Source organism: Erpetoichthys calabaricus, chromosome 3 (genome assembly GCF_900747795.2).
Source record: "Erpetoichthys calabaricus chromosome 3, fErpCal1.3, whole genome shotgun sequence".
Taxonomy (NCBI): Eukaryota; Metazoa; Chordata; class Cladistia; order Polypteriformes; family Polypteridae; genus Erpetoichthys; species Erpetoichthys calabaricus.
The window spans coordinates 41,251,525-41,268,096 of NC_041396.2; the positions used below are offsets into that span (position 1 = coordinate 41,251,525).

The 16,572-nt window shown below is 43.0% G+C and overlaps 1 protein-coding gene across 3 annotated transcripts in view; it reads right to left on the bottom strand.

Annotated features, from left to right (window-relative positions):
- Positions 1-16,572, bottom strand: part of mdfi (MyoD family inhibitor) — a 117,235-nt gene that overhangs the window by 45,120 nt on the left and 55,543 nt on the right. The window contains exon 3 of one of the 3 annotated variants that reach the window (XM_028796678.2): positions 10,831-10,953. The exons of 1 other annotated variant lie outside the window; for it this stretch is intronic. In XM_028796678.2, coding sequence (XP_028652511.1) covers positions 10,831-10,953 — 123 coding nt within the window. Of the gene's footprint in view, positions 1-10,830; positions 10,957-16,572 lie in introns of all 3 variants that reach the window. One more of the 3 variants, XM_028796677.2, reaches the window with a different exon arrangement.

Genomic DNA, 16,572 nt, shown 5'->3' on the forward strand with positions numbered 1-16,572 from the left:
AACCCAGCTACCTTAGGGAGCAAGGCGGGAAACAAGGTGCCAGTTCATTGCAGGATGAACACACACCCACCCATACCCAAGCATACACAAGGCCCAGTTAAGCGTTGCAAACTCACCTAACCTGAATGCCTTTGGACAGTGAGAGGAAACCATGGAGAAAACACAGGAAAGGAGGACCCGGGATGCAAACGCTCATCTCCTTACTGCAAGGCAGCAATGCTAGCACTGTGCCACCATGCCTCCCTTAATCTTCATTGTCTTACATATATTTTAACTCACCTGATGCCGATGTTGCATTACGTGACGTCTAGTTGTTTGGTATGTCAGATTTTCTGACCGCAGTTGCTGATTTCATCGGTGGACCACATCAGTTCAAATGACTGAATATCGCTGGGCATTTCTAATTTAGCGGCTATATGCCAACTTTCCAGCACAGGTGAACTCGACCCTTTCTATGACAGATAATAACATGCTGCTTGACTAAGTCGCTGCAGTATGAAGGGTTAACAGGTATGGCTGTAGTTTTGGCCATTTTTCTCTTTTATCCTTTCTGTTTTATTATGTAAAACACGAGACATCAGAAAGATGACCTCTTCAGTTTGCGAGGTCCAAAACACCTACGTTTGTTATTCCTCATTGCTGCATTCTATGCATTGTACTTCTGCATGAGCATTCATTGGTTGTCAGCTCTCGTGTACACAGAGCGCACTCCTACGACTAAAGTCAAAATCCAACCTGTTTGACATTAGTAGTGAGAGTCGCAGACTCGTTGGAGTGAGTCACTGGGCATGTCACATTACACAGGATTACGGCACTGTCTGCCTCCGACTCGCATAGATTATGTCAATGAAGGCTATGGCAGAAAATAACTGAAACAGTTGTCTAATGCAACATAACCTTAACCAGAACTTGACATTTGGTAAAACAAAATGGTTCCGTGGTGCAACAGCCAATTTGGAAAAAGACAAAATTCTCTCCAACTGATCTGAAATTTTACTGTAAAATGTTGCTCCCATAGTCCCGCAATAGACAGTCTGGCCTAAAGGTTGGACTTTCAACTAAAAGGCTGACATTCGGTACCTGCAGTACCACTGGAGTGCCAATTATAAATGTACAGAGTGGCACATGCAACTGTAGCCCAGCTTTAGTGTCAATATCATTAAGGGCCTTATTATGAAAAGAATAACAAATGTTATACTGCACTTTTATTATTATTAAGGCAAGTTACTGAAGAAAGCTACTGGACCTTTTAAAGGTTTTGTTGAAAATGATCTCCACCAGCAGCAATGCAAATAGGTCCACAGAAGCAGACCTCAGTCCGTCTGTTGTGTTAATCATCATGTCATCTTATAAGGACTTCCTTTCATATGATGCCCAATGTCGGTGACAACCTTTGAGGTGTATAAAGAAAGGATTTCTTGGTTTTGGTGTGCATTAGTAAGCCAAGTTTCACCAGCTGCAGTAACTGTGCATTTCACAGGAGCACGCGACATTACAGGACATTACTCCAAGAACCCCTCACATATTAACTTAAAGGAGCCATTAAGAACATCCGGCTCCACAATCCAAACCTGCTGTTCCACTGTCTTCTCTTCAGCACACACACACACACACACATAATGGAACTAAGTAAATAAAGCACAAAGTGTGTGGGGGCTTCCTGCTAGCCTTACCCCCTCACCATGCCCATGTCTGTTTCTTCATGCACCATCCTTTATATGTGAACAACTGTACTCAGTACTTTTAATGCACTGTTGCATGGTGTGGAAAGGCTCTATATAAATAAATACTGACTGATTTATTCATATAAGACCTTGTAACACACACAGAGCATTCATAGATTGGCTTCTCATAATAAAGACAATTTCAGGGCATGGGGAGGGTGTAGTACTGGGTGCTGTGAGAATACACAAATTCCAACTTCATGTATTCTTTCACTGATGGATTGGGGCAGACACCCAGACTATGCCTTGCAGAAAATTTAAACTCTCAAACTACAAGATACTATAAGTGTTGGGCAGGGAATGAGTCGGGGTGAGCCCACTGGTGTGCGGAGAAATGAGAAGCACTGGCATCACCTGGGCTTTACTTGACTTTGACTGCCAAAGGACACAGAAGGCCTGTTTTGTGAACCTGAACAATATCACCCCGAATCTGCAGTGTGATTTACAATGTTTACAAAATTAAATTATATGTAGATTTTAATGGATCAGAAAGGTCAGCTGTTCATATGACTAGTTTTGAATTTCTATTATGTTCATAGCAGCATATTTATAAACAAGTAAAGAAAAAATGGCAGCCACACGACATGATGATGCATCTCTCACTCATACACAAAATCTTTCTATAAATCTACACATATTTGTACTGGGACAAGCTGATAAATATACATCATTAAAATATGTTTTATATGTATTAATTTTGCTTAGCGAGTTCCTAGAAAGACAGAGAATGAATAAGAAAAAAAGTGAGACATTTCCTGACTTCATGTGACCACGAAAGTGTGGATAACACCATACATGTCTCCATGTCGCCTGAATATTCTTTAAATACAAGGCCATCCATGGATCCATTATTGAACCTGTATATTCAAAGTTCAGAACTGGACATTTTCAATAAGTTCTGAGTAAAGCTGCTTCGAGCCACAGGAGTGTCTGCCTTCAAGTCCAAATAATGAAGTCTTAATCTCCTTGAATACTGAGCTCAAAATGAATTTTGTTAACAAATACAAAGGCGAATTGCTTATATACATGAAGAAAAATTCCAACATTATGCCATGAAATGCTCTTCATTTGCTAAGCTGGGTTGCTATTTTTAAACATTAAATTTACAGCTGGCCTACACAGAGCCTTATCTGTTGAATTCTACTCTTTAAATTCTTTTATATGTGGTAAAATATGTGGAAAGGATTACCCCGTTAAAGAGCATGGAGATGGATAGGCACTGATGGACAGCACTTACCCTCTGGGGTGGAACTTGCAGTTTCATGCTGCATTTGTTTCCTGGTCAAATGAATATGAATGGGGGGCTGGCAATGAAGTGGGTGGACAACAACAACTTCTTCTTTCGGCTGCTCCCATTAGGGGTCGCCACAGCGGATCATCTTGTCCTCATATTAATATGGCAAAATTTTACACTGGATGCCCTTCCTGACGTAACCCTCCCCATTTATCCGGGCTTGGGACCGGCATGAAGAAACACACTGGTTTGTGTATCTCCTGTGGCTGCACACAGGGTATTTACTGCACTTGACGAAACCAAGGATAGAAATGTGGTCGGCTGAGGAAACTTCAGTATACACATCCTTAGCATCTACAAGACAGTGGTATCAACGGGGATGGCGCTGTCTTCAGATCCTTGCACTTTCATTTACAGTTCTTGATCAGAATGACTACCACACATCTCGTTCATTTTCAGTGACTATTCTAATCAGGGACAATTTCAAACCATACTGTGTGTGTGTTTTGTACTATTCACTTGCGTATATTGCAAATAATATATATACAGTGGAACCTCGGTTCACGACCATAATTTATTCCAAAACTCTGGTCGTAACCCGATTTGGTCGTGAAACGAAGTAATTTCCCCCCATAGGATTGTATGTAAATACAATTAATCCGTTCCATACCATACGAACTGTATGTAAATATATTTTTTTTCTAAGTTTTTAAGCACAGATATAGTTAATTAAACCATAGAATGCACAGCGTAATAGTAAACTAATGTAAAAACATTGAATAACACTGAGAAAACCTTGAACAACAGAGAAAAGTAACACTGCAATAGTTCACGCTATAGCGCTACCAACCACTGGCTAAAAACACTTTTTTTAATGAGTTTTAAGCACAGGGAAAAAAATGAACATTTGAAAAAATCCATAATTTAATAAACCACCAAGAAAAGTAACATTGCAACAATGCACGCTACGAACCGATCGCTGTAAACAGAAGTGAAAACAAAATCAAGCCCAGTGCATTCTTTAACTGCCTTCTCTACCTTATGTGTTGCCCTCTCTCTCGCTCGCTCGCCTGTGTGTGTGTGTGTCTCTCGTGTGTGTGTGTGTGTCTCTCTCTCTCTCTCGTGTGTGTGTGTGTGTCTCACGCGCTTATGTGTGTGTGTCTCTCTCTCGTGTACCTGTGTGTGTGTCTCTCTCTCTCTCTATTGCGCGAGCCTGTGTGTATCTCTCTCTCGTGTGTGTGTGTGTCTCTCTCGCTCGCCTGTGTGCGTATGTGTGTGTGTGTCTCACACGCTTATGTGTGTGTGTGTCTCTCTCTCGTGTGCCTGTGTGTGTCTCTCTCTCATGTGTGTGTGTGTGTGTGTGTGTGTGTGTGTGTGCGCGCGTGTGTGTGTCTCTCTCTCTCGCGCCTGTGTGTGTGTGTGTCTCTCTCTCTCGCGTGCGCGTGTCTCTCTCGCGGGCGTGTGTGTGTGTGTGTGTCTCTCTCTCTCTCTCTCTCTCTCTCACGTGTGTGTGTGTGTGTGTCTCTTTCTCGTGTGTGTGTCTCTCTCTCTCTCGTGTGTGTGTGTCTCGCGCATTGTGTGTGTGTGTCTCTCTGTCACGCCTGTGTGTGTGTGTCTCTCTCTTTCACGCGCCTGTGTGTGTGTGTGTCTCTCTCTATCGCACACCTGTCTGTGTGTGTGTCTCTCTCTTTCACGCGCCTGTGTGTGTATGTGTCTCTCTATTGCGCGCCTGTGTGTGTGTGTCTCTCTCTATCGCACGTGCTTATGTGTGTGTGTCTCTCTCTCGTGTGCCTGTGTGTGTGTCTCTCTCTCTCTATCGTGCGAGCCTGTGTGTGTCTCTCTCTCTCTCTCTCTCACGCCTGTGTGTGTGTGTGAGTCTCTCTCTCGCGCCTGTGTGTGTGTGTGTGTGTGTCTCTCTCTCTCTCTCGCATGCGTGTGTGTGTGTGTCTCTCTCTCTCGCACCTGTCTGTGTGTGTGTGTGTGTGTCTCTCTTTCACGCCTGTGTGTGTGTCTCTCTCTCTCGCGTGCATGTGTGTGCGTGTGTGCGTGTCTCTCTCACGTACGTGTGTGTGTGTCTCTCACTCTCTCTCTCTCTCACGCCTGTGTGTGTGTGTGCGTGTGTATGTGTGTGTGTGTGTGTCTCTCTCTCTCTCTCACGCCTGTGTGTGTGTGTGTGTCTCTCTCTCTCACTCGTGTGTGTGTGTGTGTGTGTCTCTCTCACTCTCGCTCTCTCTTGCTCGCTGCACAGGAAATGCACAGGGAGAGACTGAACATGTACAAACCGAAAGGGAACCTGGCTTGTTCGTATACCGAGTGTGTGGTCGTGAACAGATGCAAAAGTTTGGCGAACTTTTTGGTCGTAAACCGATTTGTACGTGTACCGAGACGTTCGTGAACTGAGGCTCCACTGTATATAGTAGTTAATATGTGTTTATTGCTAACAGGGAAAGAGCATTTGAAAGGTGAATCATTTTTGCTCTATTTACATATAGTTCACTTCACCTTTTGTTTTCTCCTTGCGACGGACTGGTGGCCTGTCTGGGGACTGATCCCACCTTGCAATCTATGCTTGCTGAGAAAGGCTCCCGGGCCCCCGTGACCCTGTTTAGGATTACGCTGGCTTAGAAAATGGTGTAGTATGGTATGTCATTGCCAGTGTAGGACTGACATGAAGCATAAGAACATGTTGTCCAATTCCAAGCTAACATTCCAGTGCCATTCTGACCTTCATAAAGGCTGGGCCTTGTTACAAATTAATTAATGGTAGTTGCAGATGCTCACTTAAAAATACCTAGTCCACATGTGTGTGTGTGTTTCAAGCCTGTCAGATCTTCTAGTCATGGACCATGCCCTTAAAACCACACTTATGGACGACTTCACCATACCCATGCATGGATGTGACACCAAGTGCCTTTTGTTAATATTTCATAATTGTTCTTATTTACCAAATTTTTAAAGTGTCAGCTCAAAAATTTGACAGCCTACACAAGCAAAGCAATGAAATATGATCAGACTGTAAAGATTAGTAACAGCCCTGTGTCCATTTAATTTAATTATACTTTTAAATATAGAACATTGCAATTTTTATTCTATCCAAAAATAGGGATTGTTCTGCCTGAGCAGAGTTCTGCTTAAAAAATAGACTGGAAATACCAGTGGCCTGGAGGAATCGGCTCTATTCCATTTGGTTAATTAGCTTTTAAAATTTTGTAAAGTATACCCTAATAACGTAAGTCAGTAGGCCCAGTTTAAGACGCTGCACAAAAAATGGCTCAGTCTTCATATTCAGAGCCCAGTGTTTGAGAAGGATGGATCAGCTAGAAAGTAGCCATTAACAAATACACTAATGTGCTAGGAGTTTAAAAAGAGCTCAAAAGTTTAGCCAGTTTAATTTGCACAAACTGACACACACAACACTAAACATGATGTCAAGGTGCCATTTGTTTTAAATCTTATGGTTTGTGAGAGCAACATTTGGGAGAGTAATGAAGTTCTTAGTTGTACCAGGAAACAGCCCTTTATTGTTTAAATTTTAAGGTGAAGGTTAAAGACTTAAAAAAAAACAACTGGCCTGAAAAAATGGATTCCTCTGTCACTGAATATTTCTAACGAGTGATTCCTTAAAGTGTGAATGTACTTAGTTTCCCTAAAAATGTAAAATTCATTGCTAAATTGTCATTCAAGTGTGTGCTTCAGATTTATTTTAAAATCAAAACACTATTAGAAGTGATGTTCCACTTTCAGTTTCAATAGAAACAAAAACAGTATATTATATTGGAATTTATTTTTTATTGAGGCTGAAAATGAAGACTCTTCCATCCCCTGGCTCAAGTCAATAACAGTGGGTTGTCCGCAGCCATAAATCCTTCCACTACACTCACATTGTCCACAGAGAAGCTTCACCCACATGCGAGCCTCAGCTCACCACGTCTCAATAAATGTAAGAGATATGAAACACAAGTAGGCAACAAAAGTTGAGAAAAACAAAAATGGCTAACAAAATTCAGCTCTCATAATTCTAAAATAACTAATAAAATGTCGAAGACCGCTGAAAGAGGCAAGACGTAGCATGAATATATGTAAGAGCTTCACAGAGTACCAAAACAGGCACCATGAGCAAAGAGACACATCCATCAACTCAGTTCAACAAGTCTGCAACTCACCTCAAAAAATCAAACAGCTTTGATTTTGTCTTATGTTTGGACCTGGCTCATCTGTTTGATGTCTCGTGTTTTAGTAACACAACAGAACGGGTTTAGGGGGTTTGCAAAGATTATTGCGGAACCTGCCGTACCTGGAAAGTATTCATTCTGCACCAACACTGATAGGCAGAACATTACTGGCTGTCAGGAAAAGAGGCAAACTTGTGACACTTCGAAATGTGAAACTGTGCCGGAATATCAACTAATTTGACACACCCTGTGAATCCCAGTCATGTACTCTGACATCCTCAGGCAACAAGATCAGTAACTGCAGTTGATTGACATCCCCATCAAGAAGAAGTCGTTCAATGGGACATTTGAGTTACTGAACTTGCACCGTAAAAAATAGCTGCACTAACTACACCAGCCCCTAATTCCCAACCTCAGTGTAGTTAAGTATTGAGTACGTTCTCATTCATCCAGTGAACACCTACTCTGGCTCCATATTTAAAAACTAACAAGCAATAATAAAAACTGCACTTTTCGTGCTTTTTGAACCATCTTTTGTAGTAACTTCTCAATGTGTATCCATCAATTTAGGGTCAAAGTGCTTTACGTGTTGTTTGTTTGGTAAGTAAACTGAGCTTCCCTATTACAAGAACTGTTGATATTCCACATGTAGATAGATAGATAGATAGATAGATAGATAGATAGATAGATAGATAGATAGATAGATAGATAGATAGATAGATAGATAGATAGATAGATAGATAGATAGATAGATAGATAGATAGATAGATAGATAGATAGATAGATAGATAGATACTTTATTAATCCCAATGGGAAATTCACATTCTCCAGCAGCAGCATAATGATACAATAAATAATATTAAATTAAAGAATGATAATAATGCAGGTAAAAACAGACAATAACTTTGTATAATGTTAAATGTTAACGTTTACCCCCCCGGGTGGAATTGAAGAGTCGCATAGTTTGGGGGAGGAACGATCTCCTCAATCTGTCAGTGGAGCAGGACAGTGACAGCAGTCTGTCACTGAAGCTGCTCTTCTGTCTGGAGATGATACTGTTTAGTGGATGCAGTGGATTCTCCATAATTGACAGGAGCCTGCTGAGCGCCCTTCGCTCTGCCACAGATGTTAAACTGTCCAGCTCCATGCCAACAATAGAGCCTGACTTCCTCACCAGTTTGTCCAGGCGTGAGGCGTCTTTCCTCTTAATGCTGCCTCCCCAGCACACCACCGCATAGAAGAGGGCACTTGCCACAACTGTCTGATAGAACATCTGCAGCATCTTATTGCAGATGTTGAAGGACACGAGCCTTCTAAGGAAGTATAGTCGGCTCTGTCCTTTCTTGCACAGCGCATCAGTATTGGCAGTCCAGTCTAATTTATCATCCATCTGCACTCCCAGATATTTATAGGTCTGCACCATCTGCACACAGTCACCTTTTATGATCACGGGGTCTATGAGGGGTCTGGGCCTCCTAAAATCCTCCACCAGCTCCTTGGTTTTGCTGGTGTTCAGTTGTAGGTGGTTTGAGTCGCACCATTTAACAAAGTCATTGATTAGGTCCCTATACTCCTCCTCCAGTCCATTCCTGATGCAGCCCACGATAGCAGTGTCATCAGCGAACTTTGGCACATGGCAGGACTCCGAGTTGTATTGGAAGTCCGATGTATATAGGCTGAACAGGACCGGAGAAAGTACAGTCCCTTGTGGCGCTCCTGTGTTGCTGACCACAATGTCAGACATGCAGTTCCCAAGATGCACATACTGAGGTCTGTCTTTAAGATAGTCCACGATCCATGCCACTAGGTATGAATCTAATCCCATCTCTGTCAGCTTGTCCCTAAGGAGCAGAGGTTGGATTGTGTTGAAGGCGCTAGAGAAGTCTAGAAACATAATTCTTACAGCACCACTGCCTCTGTCCAAGTGAGAGAGGGATCGGTGTAGCATATAGATGATGGCATCCTCTGCTCTCACCTTCTCTTGTAATGTAACACATTTATGTTATATTAACATTTATAAATAGATTGTTTCCAGTATCAATGAATCAATCAAGGAAGGTAAATATTGGAGGAAATGAATGACGCAACCATGTTATGTTTTAAGCAGGGATTTTTGATAGAATAAGCAAATATCAGTTCATGAAATGCCATGTTGGATTAGACAAAGTTTGAATTTGTCTTTTGTCGTTGGGGCAGACTGTGTGTTCATGAGAGATGACAGCCAATGAATGCTCTTCTGGAAGTACAACACATAGAATGCAGCGATAAGAAATAACTAACTCTGGTGTCTGGGACCTCACAAACAGAAGAGAAGTTCATCTGTCTGATATCTTGTGTTTTACATGTCATGACAAAATGAATAAAGCAAAAAAAAAGAGCTGAGATTTTGGCAGTACTTACCATACCTGTTAACACTTTGTACAGCAACAGCTCCGTCAGGCAGCACAATCTGTGCTGGAAAGTTGCATTAATTTGACATACTTGGTAATTTTCAGTCATTTAAACTGACTTAGTATGGCAACAAGATCATCAATAGCTACAAATGTCAAGTCTGACATGCCTACGACTATAAGTCACGTAATGTGACATTGGCTTAAATAAAGAAGCTGACTGATTTTATAATGCCCAGTTTTGGTAGTGACTATTCAGTAGTATTTAGTAATGTGCATAGAGGTGCTGAAATTAAAAATAAAGTTTCACTTAGGAAGCTGCAATGGCTTCATTTTAACTAAAATCCCCAGAAACAGATTTTTCCATGTGTCCCTTTTCAGTGCTGAAGGACCAACCAGCAAACTAAACATTGATTTAGAGGATGGCAGGCCCCCTCGAGTGCCTATCTGGATGATGAGATGGAGCTCACTGGACATCCTCTATCCTCCTTATACAACCCCAATAGTGAAGGAGTGTTTGCAGGACCTTCTGTCTTTCTACCCTTGTCTTCTATTTGAATAAGTGTAACTCACGCATACAAAGGGTAAGATGCTTGAATTTTCCTTCCACTTTAGGAATTACGTCTCAGCATCTGGCCAATTATTATTACAGTATAACGGTCTTATGAATTAGACTGCTCAGATGTGTCTATGTTATGACCGACATTGTAGGCCTAACCCCATTGCATTGCATTACACACAGCCTATTAGTTTTAGTCTCATTGTATTTGGGTTTGGGGCTTACAAGCCATCTTCTCAAGATGGGATTATAACACACAGTCTCGCAAATACTATGATGGTGCTCCAAATGCTATGCTGTTTATTATGTATTACTTATTATTTGGTTGACACATTTATCCAAGATGACTTAAGACATTTGAGATACAACTGGTTACATTTTCTTTCCAGTTGAACCCACAACCTCAGAGTTTGAGGACCAAAGCCTTATCCAGTATGGACCACGCTGTGCACACTCTGTCATCCTACCACCCATATCCTGGCATTTTCACTTTCGTTTTGCTTGAGTGTTGGGAGTTAGCAGACATCTAATGGGTTGCATGGATCCACCTGATGGTTGAGATGTCCTCATAGAAAGGCCAGAAAATGCTGTGGTTCTTTCTGTTTATCCCCACCCTTCCCTGATAGGTGCTGCGGGTGTTTATGCAGTAAGTGCAATTCAGACTACCTACAAAGTGTGACGCCATAATATACTCTGTTAACCAAAGAGCTGAAAAGCCCAGTGAGATAGCTGGGCAGGTCCGTCTACTCACATGTTACATTTTCACTTAAGGCAGCCAGACCTGTACGGCTATTCTTTTCAGCAGACATGCACGTCCCCAGTCCCGCATCTTCACCAGCTTCTACTTCGGCAAGCAATCTGCTACCACAGTCATCTTCTGGAAATAAAAGTAAAGAAAGACAGAATAAGTAGAGCAGGTCTTAAATGAGATGTTTACCAGATGAGAAATGTGGACACTTCCAGTGTCTTCAGGCATCAGTGGCTTCCTTCGACCTGCCATCTCCTCAAATAAATATGGAAGCTGAGTCAACATTTCTTTTGTTGTGCATAATTCTTCCTTGGCTATTACTGTTATTATTACTGTATTTTCTCATCCTGTTTCAGAAATGCCTGTTAAAACACCCCAAACATGGCTTATGCACTGATCCCTTAAATGTCATTACCATAATGAAGGTCACTTGGCTGCTCTCACCTTAACCTTCAAGTCTCCTGCAGCTCCGTTCAGAATAAACTCTGCTCGAGCACATAACTTTAAGGGTGGGAGAAGCATGAAGATAACAAGAAAAAAAAAGCATTTTGTCTTCTCCGCTTCTGGTGAGCTTATAGTTAAAATAAAATAGAATAAACTTTTTGGCATCAATCGGGTTTCAAGCAGCAATTTTCTGTTTGTAAATCAAGCAATATGAGTGAGGTGAGATACATTAATATTTATCAAACAGCAACGGTGTTAGGCTTTATTGCTTTCTAATCAGTGTTTTATTATTGTTGATGATTTTTAAATAATACTGCATTCTTTTCTGTAAATTCATTACTAATTTACACCTTATATAATGCCTAATTCATGTTTATTTCATAGATCCTTGCTTTTGCTTTTCTCCCCTCAATGAAGACAGGTTATGGATGGATGGATGGATGTTTATAAGTATTAAAAATAAAGTCTGTGCTGCTTCATACATTTGAATTATTAATACAAAAAAATGTTATAAAATTGAAAACAGTAAGTCTTGCATTATTTTCCATTGTTCCATAATAAATACCATACAGTATCGGCACCTCTTGTGTCATCTGCTCTTATGGCCATATGGTTTAGAAATAGGATTTTAATGATTACTTATCAAAACTGAGCTGCTTATGAGTTTATAATTACAATTTAATACAGAAAAAAGGCCAATAAAATTTATATACTCGGTGAAATTTCTCTTAATTGCATTGATGTAGTAATTAGCAGTCATTACTAAAATCATTATTATCATTACTGTATAATGTAATAATTAATGAATATTACAACAGTACAAACTAGATATAATTCAGCAATCCATTTTCCAGCCTCACTTTCTCCATTACAGGGCGCATCAAGCAGAAACACGTCCTGGATGGGTCACCACATGAACACATCTGCTCACACGCATCCCAAGCCCACTGACCTCTGGTTCAAAAGGCAAACTGCCGCTGCATTTGGTTTAAACACATGATAAGGCACAAAGGATGAGAACAACTGGACAGGTAAACTGACTAATGTCTAGAACAGGGGTGGGCAGATTCAGTCCTGGAGGGCCGCAGTGGCTGCAGGTTTTTGCTCCAACCCAATTGCTTAATAAGAAGCCCTTATTGCTCAAGTAACACTTCAGCTTCACTTTAATTGTCTCTCTCGTTAAGATTTTGAACCCTTATTGCTTATTTTAGTCTTAAACAGCTGTATTCTTGGTTTTTAATTGCTCCTAATTAGCAATACCATGCAAATGACAAAAGAGACCAGCATTTCTCCATTTACCTTGTTTTCATTTACACCTGCGTGTATTTATCATGCACTATTTGGTTTAATTAAATACTTGGAAGGAAAGTGAAGAGAAAAAAGTGAAGCACTGAGAATTACTCATCTGTTTTAGACTTCAAATCATTTGGATGATATCCTTAGAAAGGAAAATAAATCTAGGATATGAGAATGACCTGACATGGCAGCGTTACAGCACTAGCAAGCCATGAAATTAAATAATTGACAAGGATTGGTTTCTAATTAAGCAACTGGGTTGGAACAAAAACCTGCAACCACTGCGGCCCTCCAGGACTGAATCTGCCCACCCCTGGTCTAGAACTTTCCATACGCACCTCTAAAACTAAGTAAGCCGATACTGAACCAAAGTGCTCCACTAAGGCCAGGAATACACTGTGTGATTTTTAGAAATCGAGGACACGACAGAAACACCAGTCATATACAGAATGTGCTCAAACTGTTCAGACACGTTCGGTGTAACTGACAAACGTGGCCACTCAGACTATACAGGTGCATCTCAATAAATTAGAATATCATCGAAAAGTTAACTTATTTCAGTAATTCAATGCAGAAAGTGAAACACATATATCTTGACAATGCCTCATAGATTCTCTATGGGGTTTAGGTCAGGCGAGTTTGCTGGCCAATCAAGCACAGTGATACCATGGTCATTATTGGTACTTTTGGCAGCATGGGCAGGGGCCAATACCTGCTGGAAAATGAAATTAGCATCTCCATAAGGCTTGTCAGCAGAGGGAAAGCATGAAGTGCTCTAACATCTCCTGGTAGATGGCTGTGCTGGACTTGATAAAACACAGTGGACCAACACCAGTAGATGACATGGCTCCCCAAATCATCACTGACTATGGAAACTTCACACTGGACCTCAAGCAACTTGGATTCTTTGCCTCTCCACTCTTCCTCCAGACTCTGGAACCTTGATTTCCAAATGAAATGCAAAATTTACTGTCATTTGAAAAGAGGACTTGGGACCACTGAGCAACAGTCCAGTCCGTTTTCTCCTTAACCCAGGTTAGACGCTTCTGACGTTGTCTCTGGTTCAGGAGTGGCTTGACACAATAAATGCGACAGTTGTAGCCCACGTCCCGGATACATCTGTGTGTGGTGGCTCTTTAGTCACTGATTCCAGCCGCAGTCTACGGTTATCTCCGTTGCTTGTGCACCTTTTTTTGCCTCATTTTTTCTTTCCACTCAACTTTCCATTAATATGCTTGGATACAGCACTCTGTGAACAGCCAGCTTCTTTAGCAATGACCTTTTGTGGCTTCCTGTCTTCTGGACAATTGTCAAGTCAGCAGTCTGATTGTGTGGCCTACTGAACCAGACTGAGAGACCATTTAAAGGCTGAGGACCCCTTTGCAGGTGTTTTGGGTTAATTAGCTGAGTGGAATGATATTCTAATTTATTGAGATGCACCTGTACATGCATATGGCCCCAATGGGCAGTTTAACCCATTCACATTTTGCAATAAAGCTTTACCCATTCAAAAAACAAAACTGCCACAGGATAATCAAAATGTCAACAAAAGTGATCTGGAAATTATAATTTTATCGCCTTTATTCCTGATGCTATTTTTTCTGAGGTAAGAATGCGTTTTCTATTTGCTTGTGTGACAGTTGTGACGCTATAGGTGGAGTTCTCACATAAATAAAGAAATAAATGAACATGACATCAAGCACGTGGCATGAAAAGTTTACTGTGATTTTGTCTTTCGAGAGGAAACCACACCCCTCAGGGTGAAAGGTTATTATGGGAAAAGACAAGCGCGGAGGGAGTGCGACAAGCTGGTCTTCTTCTAATATGAGTGAATTTCATAATATTATATATATATGTATATATTGTGATGGACGACCGGCTATGGACTCCGGTCGCCACCCCCAGGCTGCTAGGAGGAGCCCTCCGGACAGCATATTCGTGCCCCGAGTTCCAGCAGGGCCTCATGGACTTTGTAGTGTTGTGACACAGCCCTGCTAGATACCTTGGGGGCCGCCAGGAGTCGCTGTAGGGGGGCTAGTGGGCTCTTACATGCCCTATAACCCGGGAGTGCGTGTCAGTCACGTGACTGGAGGAAGCGACGTGCTCCCGGGATGAAGAAGTGGACTGTTTGCCCTGACCCGGAAGGAAATGGACTTGTGGGTTGTGCTTGGAACCACTTCCGGGTCAGGAGCTATAAAAGGACTAAGGAAAGCCCAGAACACTGAGCTGAGCTGGGAGGTAGGAGGGCGAAGTGTCTGGGAGTGGAGGATTGTGTTTATTGAAGAGTTTATTGAATATATGAGTGTGGTGTGTGGAGTGCTTTGTGCACTGTACAATAGAGAAATAAAATATTATTGTACTTTCACCTGGTCTCAAGAGTGGTACCTGAGGTTTCGAGAGGTGGACAAGCGCTATATCTGCTACACTGGCGTAGTCGGCAGGATTCTCTGGCCGTCTGTTGGCAGAGGATCTGCAAGAAAAATAAATTTTGTAGTAGCAGAGAACCCTGAGAAGGTCCCTCTTGAAACCGCGGAGGTGCAAACACCCCCCACTACAGAGAAGGCTGTGACGCTGATGAATCTCGCCTCGTACCTGGTCGAGATGGGGAAGAAGTCGGGGAAAAAGAAGGACAACACTGACTGGGTAAAGAACATGACCAACGATGAGTTGGCCTGGACTCGCCTGACTGGGTGTGCCGGCGACAGGGAGCTGGTAAAGGCTGAAGAAGCCCGAAGGGCGCAACAGCAGGAACGCTGCCAACCAGGGGCCGCGCCGAAAACCCTGAATAAAGTGGGGACACCACTGACAAATCTGGAGGTATGTGCTGGGAAAAAACCCGAAGTTTCGGGCAGTTTTTCATCCTATTTTGCAGAAACTTACCTCCAGAGAGCGGACGGTGCGTCAGATGCCTGCCACATACCTCCCCAAGATGGCCGCGGTACACAGAAGGCAGGCCAGGCTAGGAGTCGTCAATCTACCAGCCCATTCGAGGACAACGACCACGTGACCTCGCGCGATGGAGGCTGGGATAGAGAAGGTCAACAGCGGTCCTTCGGTGAGGTCAGTTTTCCTCCGACGGTTCAGAGCTCCCTGAAAGGGAAGGGGGTGGCGATCGAAGCAGCACCAGCATTTAACCAAGGTAAAGAGGGGCGGGAAGTGACTGTAGGGTCTGCAGACAAAGCTAAAAAGGCAGACCGCAGCCAGCCGCGGGAGGCTACCCGTTCCTCTAAGGACTCCATGTCCCAGGAGCCCTTGCACTCATCAGCAGAACACGTGCCAGACGCGGACGTGTCCATTGGCTCCCGGCTGGAAGGTAAGGGGAATGCGGAAGCTACCTTGCCTCCAGCCGAATTAATGAACTATATGTCTGTACGGGATCTCGAAGAGGTGCTCGACCCCGTAATGGGTTTCTTTCAGGGGATCGAGGACCTGAGGAGACGGTTGGAGGAGCTGGGAGCCACGGTCGAAGCGCCGCTGAGGAGACTGCATGAATACCTGCGGCGATTAGGCCGTGAAGCCCCGGCCTCAATTGATTCGGCGGTGCAGGTGAGTGAAATCTGCGCCGTATATCATAAGGGGACGCAGTGTGAATCGGCACCGCGTTTAATAAGTAGCGGCTGCCAAAGCACTGTGATCCTGACATTGGAATGTGGTACGATGACGGAGTGGTTGGGCAGCGATCCGATAGAACCGGGGCGGCGGTATCAGACGCCGCTCTGGGATAACGCGGACCGTAAGAGCCCGACCCGCGTGAAGAGGGGGTTGTTGCTCGTTACTGAAGGGGCGGGGGAAGTACCGATCACTCCGGTGCAGCTGAATAGTGCCGTTACCCGGAGCGATACGGTACTAATGACGCCGCCTCCGAGTTTACATAGGACAACGGGTGTGCAAACAGCAAAGAGGCTCTCTCTTTGCCATAGAGAGCCTCACGCTGTGCACAAGCCCCAGAGAAAGCAGGAGGTCCCCGAATTAAAACGAGGGTCTCCTGACAGACTGAAGACAAGG